This window comes from Natator depressus, chromosome 6 (genome assembly GCF_965152275.1).
Source record: "Natator depressus isolate rNatDep1 chromosome 6, rNatDep2.hap1, whole genome shotgun sequence".
Classification (NCBI taxonomy): Eukaryota; Metazoa; Chordata; order Testudines; family Cheloniidae; genus Natator; species Natator depressus.
This window is the reverse complement of record NC_134239.1, coordinates 118,083,273-118,107,121: the sequence shown is the minus strand read 5'-3', so window position 1 is coordinate 118,107,121 and position 23,849 is coordinate 118,083,273. Positions and strand designations below refer to the sequence as shown.

Below are 23,849 nucleotides of genomic sequence, written 5' to 3'. Positions count from 1 at the left end.
CTACTTAAAGTTTATAGTTTGTTTTCACCTCTTTCCATGTACCTCTGATTTGGTTCAAATGATGAATGTTATATGGGATTCTTCACAATCTTGTCAAAGGTCACCTTTAAAAAACAGCATTGCAGGTCAAAAATCCAAACTGTTATTGACAATCTGATGTTTTTAATAGTTTCCTTTCACTGTAACAATTTCTTTAATGAAACCTGAAGTACAATGTATTTTAAGGTCAGAAGAGACTATTAGGATCATCTAGTTGGACCTCCTGAATAACACAGGCCACAGATTACACCCAGCAATTCCTGCATATAGCCCCATGGCTTGGTGTTGAACTAGAGCATATCTCTGGTATACAGTGCCTGGCACTCTGGATTGGGGCCTTGTGGTGCTACTGCAAAAATAATTTAAGAACTATATGATGGGGGATGAACATTATATATTTCTAGAACTCACCAGGATGTGCCATGAGAAAGTCTCAATTACAGCTAGGCGCCTCCCCATTCCAGGCTCTTGCTGGGGGAAAAAACAGCGACGTTCTATGACCATGGCTGCTAAATCCTTTTACTGGATTTGACTATCCTTCAACTTTAGAATGGGGAGAAGTATGGGGCTCTTTGATGTGGTAGAATGTCTCCTGCTGTATCTTTAAAATGAGTGATCGCACCAATCTCCTAAAGCTGCATGGTACCTTGGCCGCACAAACCATATTTAAAGTGGAGTGCAAAGACACAACGAGCTCATGCAGAAGCTGTTCCAAACTCCATGTTTGGTGCTTTTGTTCTGTTTCAAATACTATGTAAGGTCCATTGAAAATATATATAGGGCTAAATCCTGCAGTCTTTACTTGGGCAGAACTCTAGACTAAGGCCTACTATTAAATTTCAAGAAGAGAAACAGGGAATGTTCCTCTTCTTGGATGTGGAAGTGAAAGACTGAGGCATCTTCACCTAATGAAATTAGCAGAAAAACAATGCATAGTGACAGATTTTGCATTTTAGATTTTATGTTTGAAGACCCACTTAGCTCATTTTCAAGATAAAATGAAGAATTTATCCACAGAAGCTTGACCTGTCTGTTCCCAAAGGCCCATAACTCAGTTTTATTTATTTTAAACAAACTATTTAGGACAGTTGAAAGAGTGCATAGAAACCCAGTAATATTGGAATTTAGGTCCACAGGGGACGTGACATCGTGGGAAGCGTAGTCTAGCCAGGGAGCTGATCTCATAGGAGAGAATGGAGGCACATGTGAGACAGTGGTAGCTAAGGCAGATGTATCGGTTAATGTCGACTCAAACTGACACATTCAGCTTAGATTTTCCCAGTTGAGGGTGTGGGGAAGGGTGGGATTCAGCATAATTGACACATTTTCCATCCAAAAAACCCTTCAGTAGAAAATTCCCAAGCAACTCTGGTTAAGCTATTGTCAGGAAACAATGGGTTTCCTTGTCTTTTATTCCTTGTATGCATGTACCTGTCATTCTTTTTGTCTGTAGAGCACAATGAACTGTTGTTGGGATGTATAAATAACCATTGTATGCTAGCTCTCATCCTTTCTTTCACCCTCACTTTGCTCTTTTCCTCCTTTGTGGTGTCTCATGTTCACTCGCTTGCACTTCTGAGTGAGAATTTTAAAAGTATTGATTATTTCTCTATACTGGTGCCAAGATCTGGGGCATGAGAGAGGTGTGAGAATGGTGCACTTTACTGTCCCTTCCAGAATATCATTTGCTGCTTGCTTTTCTTAGTCCAGCTGTAATTAGCCTCCCTGGTAGTGGTGCTGCACCATTTCTTGGATAGTGCTAACAGAAAGTGCTAATTAATATTAACCACACAACTCAGTAGAGGGACTGACTTATCCAACACTTCTCCCATTTATAGCTGTGGGGACCACCTCTCCTACCGTTCATGGTCATGCAGCACTTATATAGTTCCTACAGCAACTGTTTAAATGCAAGGTGAACCTATTTTTAAACTGCATTTTATTGCAGTTCAGCAGCTGGAGATAACGAGTAGTAGCTAGCACCACATGATGAGCTAGAGTTCTGTGAACCGCTTGTGGCTGTCCTCCAGACCACCCGCCAATGGTCCTCAGACCACAGTTTGGGAACAACCATACTATTCTGTCTTCTATTCAGGCTGTTACAGCATGACCATCACTATGGTATCTGAGCGCTTTCCAAGCGTGCCTCAAATGACGTGTATCATGCCGGTTCATCCTTCTTTCTCTCTCCCTCTCTCCAGGGGGAAGGTTTTGTGCAGATTTTCTTTATTGGCTGGTGTGCATTGTGTTTATATTGACGAAGGAAAGCAAAGTTGAAAATATGCATTTGGCACTTGGAGCAGAAGTGGTGAATTTGGGGGTACTTTTAAAATCCTATGGGATTTGGTCTCACAGTCTTGACCCAACCCCTGAAAACACATTGTTCTACTAGACAGTATATCAGTCCCACCTACATTTGCACAGCAAGGTGTATTTAAAACATGTCGGTCCTAGGTGTTAAACTTTGTTATCTAACGGTGGCGTTAGTGGCTTGTTAAATCATTTTATTTTCCCATCTAAAACAAGTTAAGACAAGCACAAAGACAACTGGAAATTTATCGTGTTTAGTCATTCCTCCTGGGAGCTCTATTTTCAGAATTTTTCTTCTGCAAAGATTATCAATACACACCTGGTGTGAAGCTTGTCTTTAAATTAGCAAGGATAAAATTAGCAGAGACTTTTTATAGGTACCATGTGGCAGGCTGACTTGAACATCAGTAATTTTTAGCAAGGCTGCAATAAATGAGGTGAACTTTCAAGAAATGTTTCAAAATAAAAAATTCCTTGGCTCCTTCAGCTGGAAGGTAATGGCCTTCAACTTCATCATCATTGGAGATTGAACCTGGGACCTCCAGAACTGTTTCATGTGGCTATCTGTAGCTTGAGTTAAAGGACAGCATACCCTGGCTGGCCCGGGGTAAGAGACTCCTAAAGTCTGTGGATCAGGCACAGACGGGGGCTTATGTTATACACAGCACTGATATTTTTCCAGTGACTCTAAAACAAGCACAATATGAGATAATAGGGGACTAAATGAACAAACTTTTTTAATTCACCAGACTAAAAGCGATACACCTTGTAGGTTCCATTCTGTCCAGATAACCTAAGGGCTTATTACCACTGAGTCTGCCTGACAAATTATAATAATATTAGATTCTATTGATTATTTCACTCACATATTTTAATGCAAGAATGAGACTGTTCAACACACTGGATTGTTAAAGAATTAAGAACCAGATTCTCCCTCCCGCACCGAGGTGGTGAGCAATTGGAGCTGAGGGAGCTCTATATTTCTGAACATCAGGTCTAAAGGAGCATAACTTACACAACTTTAAATGTTTGTCAAGTATTGGATTAATTCAACATGCAAAGAGAAGACTTTATTCTGAAGCATACTTTCTCCTCCTGTCCCCCAATCTTTTTCAGGTGGATCTGGAGCCAGAGGGAAAAGTGTTTGTGGTAATCACTCTTACAGGTAGCTTCACTGAAGGTAAGAGAAATATTTTGGCATGTTTTCAAAGACGTTTTTAAATCCATCATTGCTTAAGTTTAAGCTGTCACTCGCTAATGTACTGTAAATATTATGGATCATAGTATTTTTCATGTAAAACTCACATACCGCTGAACACTGAATATTTTATGAGTAACAAAGGTACTTTTGAAGAGACTCTTATGGACTGCTTATTGTGTATACAACATGGGCCTTTGTCATTGTGATCTCGGACCAAGTGAGCTGATTCGTGCCTGATGTGGTTCATTTCTCCCAGGTTATCCTTCAAACTGATAGTTTCATTCACTTGAAATTTCCAGGTGAGTACCTTTGATGGGGTGTGCCAAATATATAAATTTCTTCCTGATAATCTTCATTCCATAATTTCATCCATCTACTTCACAAGTGCTTCTGTTTCAAGAAAGACACATAATACCGGACATCTATATGCTTCTCAGTGTAAAAGTTGCCTTTAAAAAATATTCTTCATTTGTTCTTTCCCTTCTGATTTAAATTTACTTCTATGACTACCCCTTTTGTGAAATGTTTTCAACTTTCCAGTTGTTTGTTTTGATAACAATTAAAGCATGCTCAGGTATGTATGTGAGCACAGATGACTGCTTTGCTACAGGAAGCTATGAAAGCTGGAATGCCTGCTTGGAAAAGACAAAACAGCTTCTTTCCAGCACACACGTGTGCTTAAGTCACATTGACTTCAATAAGGTGGAAATGTGAAGGGTATGGAGCTGATCTGTAATAATTTATTAATATTTTATGTGAGGTGGTTATGGGATAGTAAATGTGTGGGCGGATTGGTTTATTGGGATGTTTACTATATGCATACACTGGTTTGGTTTAGTTTAGTTTAGTTCAGTTCAGTAGCAGGGCTGTTTGGAAGGCAACATAATAGCTCCAAATAAATAACCTCCCACTAAACATGTTTTGGGTCCTTGACAGACAGTGTCTGAGCTATTAGCTGGGAAGATTCTACTTCCAGGTGCCAACCAAGTTCCAAGACTTGTTTCCCCAGTGCTCAGAAGGATTGTAAACAGTCACCTGTCCAGAGTAGGGTTGCCAATTTTAGTTGGACGTATTCCTGGAGGTTTCTTCGATTAACATAATCTAACCTTTTATTACAATCTTTAATTCTTAGAGACTCCAGGTCAATCCTAGTCCAGAGGCAGGGGCAGCTGTCAGGCAGCTATTCCCAGGGGAGCAGACACAGACACCTGGGTCGGGGTGTGAAGCCCTTAGGCCTTCCTAAACTAACAGAGGGAATGGTTAGCTTTGGGGAAGACAGACATGGGTGTAGGCAGTGAGGAGATGCTGGAAGATCCTTATGTGTTTTGTATCTGGAAGACTCTTCCCAGTGAAAAGGATTAGGAGCTGTTTTGAGAGGAACGCTGAGCTTAATGTTGGTATTTAGATGGTCCTACTGTTCTAGGTGCTCTGTGACTCTGCACTCTGTAGGACTCCAAAGGATGCATGGCTGCTGACCCTGGGTCCAGTCCAGTTTCCGATAAAGTCAATGGAAGGATTCCCATTTACTTCAATGGGAGCTGGAGTGGGACTCATAATTTTGCTAAATAGTCTTTCAGTATCTGGCACAGGTGTTCTATTCTGTTTCTTTATTGAGACTCTGCTTTTCTCCTGCTGTCCGTACATTTGCAGAGTCCCACAAAGATCTGCTGGTTTTGGTCCTGGTTTTGGTTTGAAAATCCACATACTACTTCTCAGTGGTGTCATTTGCATTTGGCTTTTTTCTGGTGTCCCTGTTCACTAAGCCATGTGTTATTCCAGACCTTGGTCTATGCCACCTGTGAAATTATCTCATTATGTTTATTGTACTTGATTCAGTTTCCCCCCTGCCCCCAGCAGTGCCAGAGTGGGAATTCACTTCCAGGATTAGGAATGGGGTGGTAGCTCTGCCATTCTTTGCCAGAGAAGGGAAATTTAGACACAGAAGCTGCTCAGAAGATGTACTGATTCTGCACATCACCAGGGTGCTCTGGTCCCACCTCATCGCTAGCCGCCCCCTCCCACTTTGTGGGCTGTGCCAGGTGGCTCCAGCCCTTGATAGGAGTGGGAGTTGTTCACAGCTTGCACCTTCGCTGTGGGTGGGCCTCGAGGGCCTCACAGCCTGTCTTCGCCCTGTGGAAGTCAAGGATCCAGGCCGTGAACCTGACCCACTATTGATAATCTTCTCTTAGTGGATTTGACTTTAATGAGGTATCTCATCTGCAACAAATTATTTATAAGTGAATTCATCACTTGTCACAGGGGCCGGGTGTCCCTGGAAGATCATATATCAAAGAGCTACAGCACAAGTAGCAGAGTAAGCTTCCCTTTGTATCTCAGCTCCGTCCCTTCAGTGTGTCCCAGCCTTCACCTGAAGAGACAGCTTTGTCCTCGTGTCCAGTTATTCATTGTTTAGAGAGCTCCAGCATTGCGCCAAGTGTCCGGGGCAAAATTTTCAAAAGCATTTAAGTCTCATTTTCAAAAGCGACATAGGCATTTCGAACCCTAGACTCATTGAGACTTAGGAGCCTGAGTCACTTTTAAATATGGGACTTAGGGTTCTAAATTACTTGATCACTTTTGAATATGTTACCCCTCTATCAGTTATTTCACCTCTGTGAGTCTGCTAACAAGAGTGCCACGTCTGAGTGCTGCGATGCAGATGCCTGTCTGCTAGGAGTCTGTCAAGTCACAGGTGACAGAAAAAATTTTCAGTCGGTGATTTAAAAATGAAAATTTCCATATCCCTGTCAGAGGCTGACTGGCCCTTAAAAGGAGTTGGCCCCAGCCCCATCCATGACTTATCAGCTGCCTCCCAGCTGCAGGAGGGCCTACAGAGTGTAATCCTGCAGGGAGCAGGCTAGGAAGGAGAAGGAGGCTTGCCTTAACACCCAGCCAGATGGCCTACAGAGACTAACTTTGTAGGGAATAGATGGGGCCTCTGTGGAAGACCCCGGGTCAGGGGAAAGGACATTACTGCAATGTTGAACTTGTGTCAAATCACTTTATTTTGAAGAACTAAAACAAAAGCCCTGAAGAAAAAGGGAGTGCAATCCTGTGGCTGGAGAGTGTTTTTTGGTGTGCGAGCCAGTGAGGTAGCCCATCGGCTTGCAATACCACTGCCAGTCGCTGAGCTCACACAGACACATTGGTGTTCGTTTTCTGCATTGCATAAAAATTCTCATCCCACGTCCAGTCAGTCAGTCACACAACCTTAACTCTGACCTCATCTGTTTACTTGTAACAAATAGGACAAGGTAAACTTACCAGTGCAAGCATGTCTGTACCAGAAAATTGCCCCAGTTTAACTAAAAATAGATTTTGAATCACTCTAGTTAAACTGGTGAAATTCTTTAGTACAGACAAGGCTTTCTTCTAGCCGAGGTTGGAGTTAAGTGGGGAGCAGGGAGACCAGCAACTTTGCCAATGTTCCCTGGGACGTATTTCTAGGCTGTAGTGAGCCTGAGCAGCATGGATCCCAGTTTGTCAGGCCTGCTAAGGTCCATGACCCAGAGGCCATGAATCACTGAGGTTCACCAGATAGAGAGGCTGCCTGTTTAGCCATCTTTGGATGCAACTCTGTAGGTAACAGGGATGAGGGAGAGGTAAAGAGTTGTGTCCAAAGTTGCCATGTGAAATGGAGCTAGCAGCTCCACTACGGAGATAGTTTGTGTCTCTGGCTTTATAGCTTACCAGAAGTGAGCCCAGGCCAGGTATGTCAGATTGGGACTTCCACTGTCAAGGCTTGATCTCTCTAGAGACTTGGGACTTGGCAGAAGGAGTTAGATGGCATGGGACGTGAATGAAGGGGACAGAGAAGCCATGATGAGGTACTGCCAAGAGCTGTAGCCAGGAGCCAGATAGGGGGAGTGGGCAGGAAGGCCAGTAGAGTGGGATGTAGCATGGGAGAATGGAAGTACCTGGTAGATCTGTGCAGTTCCATGGTTTTTTGTTTGTGAAGCTTAGTTAAGTAATGAAACATAAGGTAAGCAACTCTTTGGCCTTGTCTAGATTAGTATTTAAAGATGTGATAACAACATCGCATCACATCTTTAAATCCTAGTCAAGACGTGCCCTTTTTGTTTAGGTGTAAAATTTGAATGTGCCCTAGGCCTGAGTTGTTGTTGTTACCTGGTCAGTTTCGGGCACCCCGCCCACCCAGAGCTCAAGGCGTGACCTGGTCAATTTCAGGCACCCCGCCTACCGAGGGCCTAAGGTGTGACCTGGTCAATTTCGGGCACCCCGCCTACCCAGGGGTCAAGGCGTGACCTGGTCAATTTCGGGCACCCCGCCTACCCAGGGCCCAAGGTGTGACCTGGTCAATTTCAGGCACCCCACCTGCACGCTACCGAGGGTTTAAGGCATGACCCAATCAATTTAGGCACCCGCACCCTTTCCTTTCAGAGGGCTCAGTGTGTAAGGCACCTATCCTTACCCACGGGGCTCAGGAAGAAACCTGGTCAATTTAAGTACCCGCCCTTTTCCTCAGGGCTCTATGGGTCTGCGGAACCTTTTCCCAGTGAAAGAGCCTTACACAGTTGTGCTCTAAACATCTATTTATTAGCAACACACACAGAATACATCTACCAAGCAAATTTTTTATGCTCACCACTTCCACTGTACAAATTTCACCCAATGGCCAGTCAGGATTAATTCATCTGTGGGTTCCCGGTGATGCCTCTGCACGTCACGGTCGTACAGAGGGGTCAGAGTTCCAGCAGCTTGATGTTGAGCTGCAGTCTGGAAATGGTTCCCAAAGAGCATTGTTTTTTATTTACATTATATAGGTAAAACTAGCTCCCTCCTTCAATTTACTAAACCTGTTACACTCTTTCACGCTCCTAAATAACAAAAATGTTAACCAATTACACACTGGCATCTATGTGTCCTCCTTCCTGCCCAAGTTCTTTACATTTTATTTTTCATGCCCAAATTGTAACTTAATTGTGACCTTTATTTGTACACATGGTCAGCATAAAGCTCAGGTCTGAGCTTATTTTACCATTTGTTAAGTCTCTTTGTGTATTCTCCCTAATTTTCCAGCGTCTTTACAACCTTGGTGGGTATAACTCTCGTTAGGGACATTCCTGGGGTGGGGGTGCTTTATCAGCAGCAGAACATTCCTTTTTTCGATTTTAGTGGTGAACTCCCTGAGTTTCACTCAAGGCTGGTTTAATATGGGGTTGATCAGGTCTCAGATGCGTGTGTTCTCTCTCTCTCTCACACACAGTCTGGAGTCTGTGGGGACGGTGGTTCTTTAGTTGCAGGGAGCCAGCGTTTCTAAAAGTGCATTTAAAAATGTTTAATCTTCAAAAATCAGTAAAAAAAACAAAACGGGGGGGGGGCGATTAGGGTGAATTGTTCAGGTTCTAAACACCTCCAGAGTGGTACTACCCCTGGGGAGGCTTGATATACTGGTTCAAACTGGATTTCCCAGAGACCCTCAACAAAGAAAGGACTTTTGGCTAAAAGGGCTGCATTTAAACTGACTAAGGGCCTTCTTTCTAAGCCAGCAAACAGGCAGGACTTTCTCTCCAAAGGCCCCAATCCTTTGAGAAGGGTTGGAAAGGGCACCATAAGACTGATGGGTGATCTCTAGTAAGATTTTAGCATGTATAGGAACCTTTATTGTTTTTTACAAGTATTCCATGTAATGCTTTCCCCTTAAGAATAAAGGTGCTTGCTTAGAAAGAGCCGGGTGATAACTTGTAACTGCTGGCAATATGCTGTTCAGAGCCCTTGGAGAGAAAGCAAGGCACAGGGTCTGGCCTTTATTCAGACTGTCTTGCTGGGGATATCGCAGTGTAGGGCAGGCAGCTGCACAGCCTTAAAACCCCAGTCAGCAGGAAGAGAGACATGGATCTCTGCCCAAGAGAGGTGATGGCTGGGAGGTAGAAACCTTAAGTGGGTGCCCTCGAGTGACAACGGAGGGAGAATACATGTTCAGTTATCCTGAATCTGTGACACATACCTCACAATGGTGTTGTGCGGATAAATCCCTCCCTATATTAATGACCCTCTTTTAGCCCTAGTGTTACCACTTTATTCTCAGACCCTATTTCCTTCACTGGACAACCCACTGATATTATTTAGTAGGGATTTGGTGGAAGGATATTCTTCAGTCAACTCCAAGTGGATGCTACTGAATATTAATTTAACTGAACGGCATCCTTGTTTTTCTCTGAAGACTTCCGTACTTCCTCAAAGGGAAGCTCCTGTGAGGATGGCTCATCTTTCTTCCAGCACTGGCTTGCTGTTCTGAGACATGGATATATGCCAGTTACTTGGGTTAAAAGTACACATCATTTTTGTTAGGAGGGGAAAATGGTGCCATAGGAAGAGAGAAAAAGTGACTTTGAGGATAATTTAGCTATGGTCTCTCTCTGTTTTCTAGCTGCATTGAGTAAATGTGCTCGTATCTCTGTGCAAAACAGGATTTCACAAAAATTGTTTTGCTCTCTCTGCTTATTATTCTGTACAGACTCCCCTCCTATTCAGCTTGTATTTCCTGTGTGAACCCACCAAAACAGAAATAATTAACCTCTCTACCTCAGACTGTGATCACCACATGCTTGACACACACATGTTACTGACCGAGTTCCTGCTAGTGCTGCAAACATTGCACAAAGCAACCAACTGCAGTTTGTTGCTGCAATTAATACTCTATTGTGGTGGAAAGAAACACCAGCTTTTTCTTTTTTTAAAAAAATATCTATTTCACAGTCCTTTTTCATCTTTTCATGTAGTTGTAAGTCAAGATTTTCAGACGAGGCTAGTGATTTCGTGTGCCTCCGTTTTTGGGTGTCCAACTTGAGACACTTCAAAGAGTCTTGATTTTTCCAAAGGGTTGTGCTCAGCACTTTCTGAAAATCAGGTCCTTTTAAAGGCGAACACCCAAAATCATTACTTACTTTTGAAAATAGTGATCATCAGTGCTCTTTCATTTAACATTATATTTTTTATTATTAGTTTTTTTTGAATGGGCTTTTAATACTTAGTTTTTTGGTTGTTTTCTCCCCACTACTTCATAGCGGATGGCTTCTGCTGGAAGCCAATTAATGCCCATTCTATCTCCAATACATGAACATGAAGCATACCTTGTGGAGCCCTTGTCTTGAGTAGCATGACGTAGGGACACTTTGTACACAGGACTTAGATGGAGGAGGTACCTTGTCATGAGAAAATGGCTCTCTCTCAGCAGTGTCTTATGACTGGGGAAGACCCATCTGAATATTGGTTTAAAGGCAATCACTTTTGTGCCTTTTTTGATACAGCTCCCTAGGGATTGTGTGATCACTCTTAGATCATCCATAAATTTCCAACCCTGACTATGTTTTAAATCCCTTTTAAAAATCCACTTCTGCTTTAAGTCCCTCTGAAACACTCTGTGCTGTCTACAATGAATCTAATTAACAGTATAAAATTCCCTAATTATTTTCCCCTTCTCCTAACCTCTGTCTGCTTGTGGTCTGTCCTTATACTGTCAAGTATCAGAGGGGTAGCCGTGTTAGTCTGGATCTGTAAAAGCTGCAGAGTCCTGTGGCACCTTATAGACTAACAGACATATTGGAGCATAAACTTTCGTGGGTGAATACAAGGTTAGTTCAATCAGGGAGGATGAGGCCCTCTTCTAGCAGTTGAGGTGTGAACACCAAGGAAGGAGAAACTGCTTTTGTAGTTGGCTAGCCATTCGCAGTCTTTGTTAGAAGAGGGCCTCATCCTCCCTGAGTGAACTAACCGCGTTATCCCTAGCCTGATTCTTGCTTGCATAGTTATACCTGCCTCTGTAAATTTCCACTACATGCATCTGAAGAAGTGGGTATTCACTCATGAAAGCTTATGCTCCAGTATGTCTTAGTCTATAATGTGCCACAGGACTCTTTGTCCTTATACTGTGAGCTCTCCAGGGAATGGACTGTCCCTTCCTCAGTGTCTGTAAAGCACCTAGCACATCCTGCATGCTGCCACAGACGAATATGTTGTATAGCCATGAGACATTACTGATATAGTTCCATACTCTAATCACTCTTTATAGTCCCCAGCAGTTGTTTGATATTGTGCCTTTTATGGAGCTTCACTCAGATTCCTTTCTTAGTCTGTGTGAAATGTGGCACTCTTCTTCAGATAAGATGAGTGATACACAGAGTTTCTGCAATTTATGCAATTTACATTAGTGGTTTTGCAGCTCTGTCAGTGCCCTCTGCAGGTATTCTGTGAATCAGCCATGATTCAGAATGAATAGAGATGAACTATAAATTAAGACCTGCCATCCATTTCCTGTTCCCATCCCTTATTCTACTGAATACTGACTTCGGTTGTAAAAGGGGAAATCAGTAATTTTTATACGGTAGAAAGACCCACATGCAGTATGTATTAATTATTCTCAATACCAAGTTATCCAATCACACGCCCAGAAATCAATGAGAAATCAGTGGGACTGCTCATGGACTTATAGTTATGCATGTGCTTAAGTGCTTTGCTGAGGTAGGGCCAGAATGAGCACAGAGAAACCGCGAGTATGTAGCTGAGAGATGGCATGAAACTCCTCTCCATTGGAACTCCAGTAGCATAAGGCTAACTTAGTCTGCTGGCAGGCTACTTTGCACATAAGGTGCAGCATTATGCTTACAAAATATACACTTATTATACACTATTATTATTATTAATTAATTATTTGTGTTACCATAATGCCTAGAAGCCCTAGTCACGGACCATGACTCCTGTGTTTGTACAGCATGTAGCACAATGAACAAAAAGTCTCTCACCAAAGAGTTTTCAATCTAAATATAAAACAAAAGACAACAGATGGATCCAAACAGATGGGGGTTTACCAGGAGACAGTGAGACAACACAGCACCTATCTTGCTTCTTATTCCTTTCCATTTTGACCAAGGTTACTTGAAACCAATACTATGAATTCATTCTATTGAGTTGATTTTAATAAAGTAAACCATACAGAATATTATAATCCTTTCCATTTTAGTGCTTCGGACTCTTTTGAACTTGCCTAGTTTTTCTAAATTGCCACTCAGAATCATAGTACCATCATAAAATTCCATTCTGGGTTCCCCCCTCCTTTCTTGTTCCAGTCCTTTGTTTTGAAGAGCCAGGAAAGAGAGAGGCAAATTGAAGCTATCGGCTAGAAATAGAACAAAGAGAATGTTCAGCAGACAAACATTCGATAGTGCAGATTTGGCACCTGTTCCTGAATATTTAATGACAGTAGGTGGTGCTGCTGACAGTAGGAGACCAGAACCTGCCTGTAAACCAGAAAAACCTCTGCAATTTGTAGCTCTCAATCTCAGGCAGATGGTGTATTTTTGGATAGTAATATATCCTTTTTTGTATCTTTAGTTTCTTTTAATACTTGTTTTTATTCTCAAGTGTTTTTCTTTTATAATAATAATTTAAAAATTGTCATCTTTTCCCCTGTCCCGTCCTTCCCCTCCTCTCCGTAGGCAGCTGTAGAGGTTTCAAGACAAGAAATATTTAGTTACACTGCTTTATTGAGTCATCAAAACATTCACCTGACAGCTAGAGACAGTGTTGAGACCACTGCCTATCATGTTGACCACTTTTGTCTCATTGTTTCCTTGTACTCCCCCGATTTCCTGTATCCATCTATTTGTTGTCTATTGTCCTTACTCTGGTCTGGTCCAAACTGAAAAGTTATATCAGCATTGCTGTGTTGGTGAGAGGTGTGAAAAAACCACAGTGCTAACCTAATTGGCAATGTAGATGCAGCTATGTGGATGGAAGAGGCCTAGCTAGCATCATTGGGGAGGTGGTGTTCCTACACTGACAGAAAAACCCCTTCTGTTGGAGTAAGCTGTGTCTGCACTATTGGGTAATGCCGGCTGTAGTTACTGGCTACACTATAGCTATGCCAAAGTAGTCTCCATAATGTAGACATACCCTTTTATTGTAAGCCCCTTAGGGCAGGGACAGTCTTTTTTGTTCTTTGTTTGTACAGGGCCTAGCACAATGGCATTTTGGCCCATGAATGGGGCTCCTGGCTCTATGATATTACAAATAATAGTAATTGGACATGCACAAGGATTGATAAGATTCCTCCTCCCTGGCAACAGCTCCTGGCTCCCTAAACTTTTGCACAGAAATCGCATGGAATTTTTCTTTAGGCTTGTAATTATTTCCAGCCCTTTCTCCTGGCTCCAATAGACTGATAGCTCTGAGCTTTTGGATGTGTATCTCAACCAACTTCTGAACATTTAAAATGTAACCCCTCATTAGTTACAACTTCTGTCTGCTAAACTTCAAGGTGTCTCGTCCTATATTTAGACTGTAAACTGTTTGGGGCAGGAACTGTCTTTTTGTTATATGTGTAGAGTGCTTAGTGGAATGTGCTATTGCAATTCATATAGTAAGTAATAGTGTAACTTTACAGGGGGTCCTGTTTACACTATGAAAAGCCACCTTCTGTTAGGAAGGCCACACAAGACAGTAGCACTGGCGCTGTTAAAAAAGATTTGGTTTTGCAGTACAGGAATTTGATCCTACAAGGAGAAGTGCCCCAGAAGTACTAAATGCCTGTATTTCCCATTAAAGTCAATGGGAGCTGAGATGCTCAGCACCCTGCAGAATTTGGTTTGAGTTGACTAAACAGTGTTTTTATGCCCATCTTAGTAGAGCCCAAGGATGTAACATGATTTGAGAACCAATTAAACAAAGGTCCAGTTCGCTGCGAGTATGTCAAGCACTGTCATACTGTAGTTGGGTCAGGCACCATGACAGGCTTCCATAGCATAGAAAACCAAAGACTAAGACTGCAGCATGGTTCTGTATTCTGGTTAAAGCATGATTTAGTCCTATGCGATACAGTCAAAATCAAACTGAGTTTTAACACTGTCAGGACACTATCCTTCCTATAACGCGGTACCCTCTTCCCTCAGCAATAAAATTTCTAACACAGATGCCTTGTTAGATTCTTCCATAAGAAAAAAGAATGATGAGTGAGAGAGACTAGTCCTGATCTTTGGTTCCCCCTCCCCCACCCATACATTTAATATATGGTTTTCAAGCGGTTTAAGAAGTCAGGTGAGTCATTTGTTTTGAGAAGTAGGTAAAAACCAAATGGAAATAGGAACGGCAAACTTCTAGTTCCCAACAACCAGATATAGCTTATAACAAGCTGATGAATTGATGGGTGATTAAATGGGCCAGTTTAACTTACAGGTTACTGGCCCAGACAAAAGCATACAGAGGCATGTGTTAGACAGCGTACATGCACTTACTAAAAGACAGTCTCTGTCCCAAAGAGTTTACAATCCAAAGAGACATAGAGTGGGAGAAAAGAAGTATTGTTGTCTTCATTTCACAGACAGGGAACAGAATCATGGAGGGATTAAGTGACTAGCCTGAGGCCACACATGATGCAGAGCAGCAAGGAGAAGTTTTATTACCATGAGAGGATGGATCTGGAAAAATAAATGATCTCAGTAGTTACCAAGGGAATTCATTAGGCCCTGCTGAATGGTCACTTTACACTGTACAAGAACATGTGCCGTTGTAGGGCCGGATTTGCAAATGCACTCAGCTCTGCTCCCACTGATGTCTCAAAGGTCCATTGACTTTCATGGAAGCAGAGAAGGGCAGTGCTGAGAGCTTTGGAAATTCCATCTCTGTTGTTCCCTTGACAGGGCACAAGAAGCTTGCACAACCCGAAAGACTTTCAAGCTCAGCAGATACCACAGCTCTCTGGATAGCAATAAGAAGCTTGGTTCTGAAGGCCAAACTGTTCATTAGCCAAAGCAGAGGCCAAGTAACAGGGATGGGCTAGGTCCCAAAATTAAGACTGGGGAAGATCCTGGTCCCACAGATTTCAGGAAGATTTGGATTCAGGTTAAGGAAAAGGCAGACCATAAAGAGCCTGATCCTGAAAAGAGATAATGTGATTGGCCCAATATTACACAGGGAGTCTGACACAAAATAAATACAGATCTCCTGAGATCCAGTCCTTGGCCTTAACCACAGGGCATCCTTCCTTCCTGGAAATAATCCACTTGAGTTTAGTAATTATTGGAATAATCCTAGCACACAGAAAGATCTTCTGTTGTAATTCAACACTAGTCATGTTATATTTTAAAAAATAAACCAGAAAATATCTGCCAGACAAGTGTGCATACCCAAACCTTGAGGATCTTATATAAATTTAGCAAATAACATCAGGGTTAAATTATATCCTCAGCTAGCTGTGTTGTGTGATTTTTGAAGCTTATATATAATATACAAGATCACCATCTGTTCCACGATCTCGGAATTTCTGACCATAATGAGGAACAGAGTTTTTCACTTCATTTTAACATTTTCTTGGACGGGTACTGGTGGCTTACTCAGCGTCATTCCCCTTGAAGACAACATTACTTTAATGTTAGTGTTATGCCACAACAAAGTGGATTGACAAACTATATCCAAAGGGACAAGGGCCTGAATCTGTCAAACTCTGCGATCTTGATAGCTTGCAAACTCTGTGGTTGGCAGTGGAAAGCAAAGATACAGAGGATGAGTATTTGCTGTACAGCTTGCACGTAAGACCTAATAGGCTCATCGAGTATGGAGAGTGATTTTTAGAAAAGCATGCAAAAATAGAGTGCCTTCCCTCAGTATACTGCTGGGAAAAGAACATAGCAACAGATAATCTGCTTTCAGGCTGCTTGTCGTTTGATAATATGTATGGAAATACTGAGTTCCCCGGCTTGCTTGGAAAAGTTCAAATTGATGATTTTATCCCCTTATAGGCTGAGAAATGGGAGTGAGGTGGAGACATAGTCTTGAATATACAGAAACTTATTTATGTATATAATGCCAACAGTAGGTTAGATGCTTTACCTACAAGGGGATAAATCCTGGCTCCAGTAATATCAGTGGGGTGTTGGCCATTGACTTCAGTGGGGCCAGGATTTCACCCAGGATTTCACCCAAGGTCTGTATCCCAATGAGGCTCCAATCTAAAAGAATGCACAGATGCTCTGGGGGGAAAGGATACCTGATTAAAGCATCGTGGTTCTCATGCATCTTGTCTGTTCTGCAGCTCTTTAGAATCATTGCCTATATAGTTAGCACTTATTCAAGGAAGAACGTGGCATTCATAGGCATTTTATTTGTGAAAGGGAAGCATGCTGGATGAGGGAGCAAGGGTTCCAGTTTTGAGGGCTCCTGTGCAACAGAGCCAAGAGGAGCAAGTGGGAGAAGGTCCTGGAGCCAAAATGGGCGATTATGAACTTGTAGCCTGACTTCCTGTATAATAAGAGAAGAAAATTTTAAATTGGTATATAAGCAATGTTAGCAGTCTGGGTAATAAGCAAGAAGAATTGACAATTCTCACTGATGGGAAGAAATTTGATATAACTGAAATCTGGTGAGATGATTTGCATGATTGGATTGTTAAAATCACTGGTTACCACCAGTTCAGGAAGGATAGAATGAGTAGAAGAGGTGAAGGGCTGGTGTTCTACATTAAAGACACTGTTTCCTGTTTAATTTTTTGGTGACTCAGAACTTCAGGATCTTGAATGCATAGAGATCAATGGGCTAATTAACAAAGCCGAGGAGGGAGTACTGGTGAGAGTCCGTTATAGTCCACTGACTTAAACTAGAGAACAGGATAAATACCACGTGAACACCTGTCTGTACGGCGTGGAAAGAAGAAAAAATGTGTTGTTATAGGGGACTTAACTTTAGGAGACATATGCTGAAGGTCTCATGCAGCCAGTAGCAAAACCTCATATTTCCAAAAATCTTAGCCAGTGATTTTCTAACACAAAAAGTACTTTACCTAACACAAGGGTAACTATTTCAGATCTCATTATGATGGGTGAAGATGAATTAATCAGTGGACTGGAAGTTGGTGGTAGCCTAGGGCCTAGTTGTTATGTCCAGATCACGCTCAATACGGACAAACAAAGGGCAGTCCTGACTAGTTTTTTAATTAGGGTGGTCAAGCAATTAAAAAAAATTAATCACGATTTAAAAAATTAATCACACGATTAAAAAAATGAACTGCTATAATATGAAATACATGGCAGAATGCAGGTAAAACAGAGCAGGAGACATACTAGTTTCCCCCAAGGAGGTCAGTCAAAATTTAATTAGCACTTTTTTCTTTTTCTTTTTTTTAACAAGCGTCATCAGCATGGAACCATGTCCTGTGCAATGGTGGCCGAAGCATGAAGGGGCATACAAATGTTTAGTATATCTGACACGTAAATACCTTGCAATGCCGGCTACGCAAGTGCCATGTGAACACCTGTTCTCACTTACAGGTGACATTGTAAATAAGAAGCCAGCAGCATTATCTCCCGTAAATGTAAACAAACTTGTTTGTCTGAGCGATTGGCTGAATAAGAAGTAGGACTGAGTGGACTTGTAGGCTCTAAAGTTTTACATTGTTTTGTTTTTCACTGCAGTTACGTAACAAAAAGGAAAAATCTACATTTCTAAGTTGCACTTTCATGATAAAGAGATTGCATTATGGTACTTGTATGAGGTGAATTGAAAAATACTATTTCTTTTGTTTATCATTTTTACAGTGCAAATATTTGGAATAAAAATAATAATATAAAGTGAGAACTGTATACTTTGTATTTTGTGTGGTAATTTAAATCAATATATTTGAAAATATAGAAAAACATCCAAAAATAGTTAATAAATTTAATTTGGTATTCTGTTGTTTAACAGTGCGATTAAAACTGCGATTAATTGAGATTAATTTTTTTGAATTAATCACGTGAGTTAACTACGATTAATCAACAGCCCTATATAAATAAATAAATATCACTATAGAAGGACTAGTATCCCAAAGCGGAGTTAAATTATGAGTGAAATTGATTGAGGAGGGAATAGAAAAATTTGAATGATTAGATGGTCAAAAAAGCCATGATTCCACAATCAGGAAAGAGGACAATTTTAGGTAAAAATGTGATGTCTTGACCCTTTAAATGTTTGAGCACTCCCCTTCTCCAGTGCACTTTTGCGTTGGTTTGTATTGGTTTTAGTTTTGCTGCAAGAACAATAAAGCAAGCACAGGAGACAGCTGTGTTTCTGTCACCTCCCTCTTGTGTCTGTATCTGTCTCCTAGTCTGCTGGGTCCAAAACTTGTAACAAAACCCCATCCTGGTTCAGCAGGGAACTGAAGACCTCAATTTAAAAAAAAAAAGGTGTGTGGGTTGGTGGAGAAGGGAAGTAAATAGCAATCAATATATACATCAGGGAAAAATCCATGGCTGGCAGGGCTAAGGACAATATAAGAAGGTGTTTTAAGTACCAATGTACATTGCCAGAGTCACAGTAATATGCCAGCAGCCCCCCCATCGGCTCTGCCCCCGCTCCCAGCGCTTCCCGCCCACCAGCAGCCCCACCAGTCAGCGCCTCCCCCTTCCTCCCCGCACCTCCCGATCAGCTGTTTCGTGGCATGCAGGAGGCTCGGAGCGGAAGGGAGAGGAGCGAGGGTACTGCAGGCTTAGGGGAGGGGCCGGGAAAGGGTGGAGTGGGGGGCAGGGCCTGTGGCAGAGCCAGGGGTTGAGCAATGAGCACCCCCCAGCACATTGGAAAGTTGGTGCCTGTAACTCCAGCCCCGGAGTTGGTGCCTTTACAAGGAGCCGCATATTAACTTCTGAAGAGCCACATGTGGCTCTGGAGCCACAGTTTGGCCACCCCTGCATAAGACAAACCCCTTATTAGATAGAGATGGTAACCTAGTTAATGATACAGAAAAGGCAGATGTGTTCAGTAAATGTTTCTAGTTTATATTTAGAAAGAAGCAGGCTGTTGTAACTAACGAGAATGGATTTTAAACATCATCTACTAGTGACAAACATTTTAAAATCAGCAGGCTCAGATAACTTAAAAGTCTTCAGAGTTAGCCAAGGAGAGCTTTGGTCCACAGATGTTAATTTTTAATAAATGTTGCAATACCAGGGAAATTCCAGGAGACCAGAGGAGGGCTAGTGCCTGTGTTTAAAAAGGGCAAATGACATGACCTGGGTAATTATAGACCAATTAGCCTGACATCGGTCCCAGGCAAAATAATTGAAAAATTGATACAGGATTCAAATAAAGAATTAAAGGATGGGAATATAATTAATGACAGTTCAAAAGGCTTTATGGAAAATCTGTTTTGTCAAAACGGATTTCATTTTTGGATAAGATTACAAATGTGGTTTATAAAGGCAACTGCATAGATGTAATAAATGCAGTATAGTTGTAGCTGTGTCAGTCCCAGGATATTAGAGACACCAGGTGGATGGATCTTTTATTGGACCATCTTCTGTTGATGAGAGAGACAAGCTTTTGAGCCACACGGGGCTCTTCTTCAGCTGAGGGGAAAGGTACACACAGTGTCACAGCAAAATGCAAGGTGGAACAGGTTGTTTAGCATAAGTAGTTAGCACATATTGTAAGGGATCATTCAAGGTACAGTGGGCCTTTAACACCTCTGTAGTCATAGGACAAAAAGAGGGGATTAGTGGGTTACAGATTGTTGCAATAAGCCATAAATCCAGTTTCTTTGTTCAGTCCATTATTTTTAGTGTCTAGCAATTGTTACAAATTGTTAATGTTATAGTGTTAGTTAAGCTCCCAGGCTCATCTTTTGAAAGTGTTGTGTGGGTTTCCTTTGAGGATGAGGACTCAGGGGTCAGCTATAGAGTGAGCACTTTGTGAAAAGTGAAGGAGTACTTGTGGCACCTTAGAGACTAACCAATTTATTTGAGCATAAGCTTTCGTGAGCTACAGCTCACTTCATCGGATGCATCAAGTCCTCCTTTTCTTTTTGCGAATACAGACTAACACGGCTGTTACTCTGAAATTTGTGAAAAGTGTTCACCTGCAGGTGAGAGGGTGTTTTTGTCTTTTATCATTTTCCTGTGTGAATTCACTTGAGAGCATAGTGATTGTCTGTCTGTTTTCACGGACGTAGTTGGGGCATTTAGTGCAATGGATGTTGTAATAAGCATGTGTAGGATCCGCGGGAATTGAAAGGCGTGCTGTGGGGGGTGTTAATCATTTGTAGCAGTGGAGATGTGTCTGCAGGTTTTGCATCTGTTGTTCTGGTAGGGTCTGGTTCCGCTTTGAGTTGGTGTGTCCTGGTCTGTGGGGTGCTTGTTTCTTCTTCTGATGAGCTTGGAGGATTGTTTGAAGGCCAGAAGGGGGATTTCTTTCAGGATGGGTTCCCCATCGCATATGAGTTGTAGTTGTTCGATGATACCCCCATATAAGTTCTGGTGTGGAGTGGTAGGTGACAACGAGGGATGTGCGGGGAGGGGGGGGGGCTTTATTTCTGTATTGAATCAGGTTCTCTTGGGGTATTTGGGTGTCCCTTTCCATGATGCAGTCTAGTTGTCTGGTGGAGTGTCCTTGCTTTGTGAAGACAGTTTTAAGACTGTTAAGTTGTGTATCCTGGTCTTTGTCCTCAGAACATATTTTGTGATATCTGAGTGTCTGGCTGAAAAAAACAGAGTTCTTGCTGTGTTTGTGGTGTACTAAGTAGAAAGGTAATTGTATCTGTGTATATGGCATTGATGAGATCAATACTGTGTACATTTCTGGTGTCCACATTTTAAAACATTGTTGAAAATTTGGAGAGAGTGCAGAGAAAAGCTACAGCTGTGATTTGAAGTTTGGAGAAACGTTTGGAGCAATGGTTCTCAACCGCGGGCTGTTTGTGGCCCAGTCAGCACACAACTGCAGCCCATGTGACATCCTCAGGGCCATACAGGTAGTATAGATATAGTGTGTGGATACAGCCCACATAACACACAGAGAGCTGCATATGTGGCCCTCAATAGTGAATAGGTTGAGAACCAGTGACTTAAATTGGGAGACTTAAAGAGCTCAATCTATTTAGTTTATCAAAGAAAAGACTGAGATGTGGCTGGATTACAGTAAGTACCTCCATGAGGAGAAAATATCGGGTACTAAAGAGCTGTGTAATATAGTGGAGAAAGGCATAAAAGAACCAATGGCTGCAAATTAAAGCCAGACAAATTCATATTAGAAACGAGGCACACATTTTTAATAGTGAGTGTGATAAACCAGTGGAACAAACTACCAGGGGAAGTGGTGGATTTCCTATCTCTTGAGGTCTTCAAGACCAGATGCCTTCCAGGAAGATGTGCTTTAGTCAAACACAAGTTATTAGGGTCAGTATAGGGAGAGCTAGTTGAAATTTTTAATGGTCTGTGATGTACAGGAGGTCAGACTTGATGATCTAATGGTCCCATCTGGCCTTAAAAACTATGAATAATACAGGCTGTAGAATTTCACATAGAAATTCCTGAACTGAATCCAAGAACTGGTGATTGAAATAGAGCATATAGTTTAGAAAGACATTAAATCTTGAATTATAGACTCCAAGCGATAGAAAATTTGTGATATTCGTTGGAGACCTGTTCCAATGGTTTGTTACTCTCACTGTTAAAAATTTGCGTCTTATTTCTTTTTTTTTTCATGTTTTCTGACCAATTTCTAGCCACTGGACCTTGTTATGGGGTTATCTGCTAGATTCAAGAGATGTCTAGTATCAGATGTGTGTACATCCCTGTGAATAAGTTTGCCTCTTAAGTTTAGAGTCTTAACCTTCTCTTTGATAAACTAAATTGATTGATCTCCTTTAGTCTGTCACTGTAAGGTGTTTTTCAGATCATGAATCCATCCTATACCTTTTCAGTGAACCCTCTTCTCTCTAAATGGTTTCTGACTATATTGGTGCAAGTCTTAAGCAGAAATTGAAAGAAACATGCACCAAAGCAATCTCTGTAGTACAAGCAGTGACTGCTCTCTCAATGATTTCCTTTCAAAGGAAAAGACAATTTATATATATTTGTAGCTATTTTTAAAATTGAGAATAGAAGAGGAATGTCATTCTTCTCTTTGTGTTAGTGACAGGTGAACCGTAAAGTGTTAGGAGGCTCTGGTAGGTATTCAGTGATCTATGAAACCTTTTCCAAACCTCTATGGAGTAGAAATGGGGCTCTAAATTTTACAAAATCAGATTGTCTTGTGATATTCCTCATATTCACTGTTTTTAACTGGGCTAGAAATAATTTCAGAGCAGACTTTCTCATGCTATTTCAGTACCTTTGCTTTAGTTGAAACCAAGAAGTGCAAAAGTGTGTTGTGAAAATATAATGTGTGGGGGTATGCCACCTACACTGGACTTTTCTGATCTTCTAAATAAATAAATAAATTAGGAGCTTGGTTCAAGTTTATGGTGAAGTTTCACTTCAGATTTTGCTGTGTCCAAATCAGTTTCCCTAAAGGTCCACAGTGAATTAGTGTTAGAACTGGGATTAGAACTCAGGATTTTGTCTTCCAGGCTTGTTCTCTTTTCTATATCCCATGCTACCTCTGCTATTCATTTACAAATAAGTAATAAAATCAGTGCTGTCTTAGTCATATGACTAAAATATTTTTCCCATTGACTTTCTTTTGTTAAGTAAACATGCAATTCTTTTGAATGGGATATGATAGCATGCCAATTTCTTGCCTCACATATTTCATAATGCCTGAGAAGGTTAGGGTTAGGAAGGGGACCCCTGTTATTAGGAAGAAACAGGTAATAGTAAGGGGGGTTTCAATTATTTGAAATATAGATAGTTGGGTCTGTGATGACTGGAAGAATTGCATGGTGAATTGCCTGCTGGGTGCAAAGATTGTGGAGCTCTCGAGACATCTAGACAGACTAGTGCAGTTCTGGGGAGGAGCTGGTGGTCAAACAAAACAGTCATACAAAAGACTCCCATTCAGTTACATCACATGAAGGCAGACAACTGAGTATTGACAAATTTTATAAGTACTTGTATACAAATGCAAAAAGTCTAAGTACTAAGATGGGTAAAATTGAATGTCTGGTATTAAAAGAAGATCTTGAAATAATAGGCATCACAGAAACTTGGTGGAACGATGATAATTTATCAATACCAGAGTACAAAATATATAGGAATGACAGAGTAGGTTGCACTGGTGTGGAAGTGGCGCTATATGTGAAAGAAAGTATAGAGTCAAATTTAGTATAAATTTTAAATGAATCAACTAGTACCACAGAATCTCTGTGGATAGAAATTCTGTGCTTGAATAACAAGAGTATAGCAGTAGGAATATATTACTGACCACCTGACCAGGATGCCGCTGGTGACTGTAAAAGGCTCAGGGAAAATAGAGAGGTTACAAAAATAGAAAACCCAATAATAATGGGAGATTCCAACTATCCCCATATTGATTGGGAACATGTCACCTCAGGATGGGATGCAGAGATAAAATTTCTAGATATCATTAATGACTGCTTCTT

At 41.5% G+C, this 23,849-nt stretch overlaps 1 protein-coding gene across 1 annotated transcript in view; it reads left to right on the top strand.

Moving 5' to 3' along the window:
- Positions 1–23,849, top strand: part of PRKCH (protein kinase C eta) — a 165,320-nt gene that overhangs the window by 28,120 nt on the left and 113,351 nt on the right. Inside the window, exon 2 of the mRNA XM_074956411.1 lies at positions 3,466–3,529. Within this exon, the coding sequence (XP_074812512.1) occupies positions 3,466–3,529 (64 nt within the window). The remainder of the gene's footprint in view (positions 1–3,465; positions 3,530–23,849) is intronic.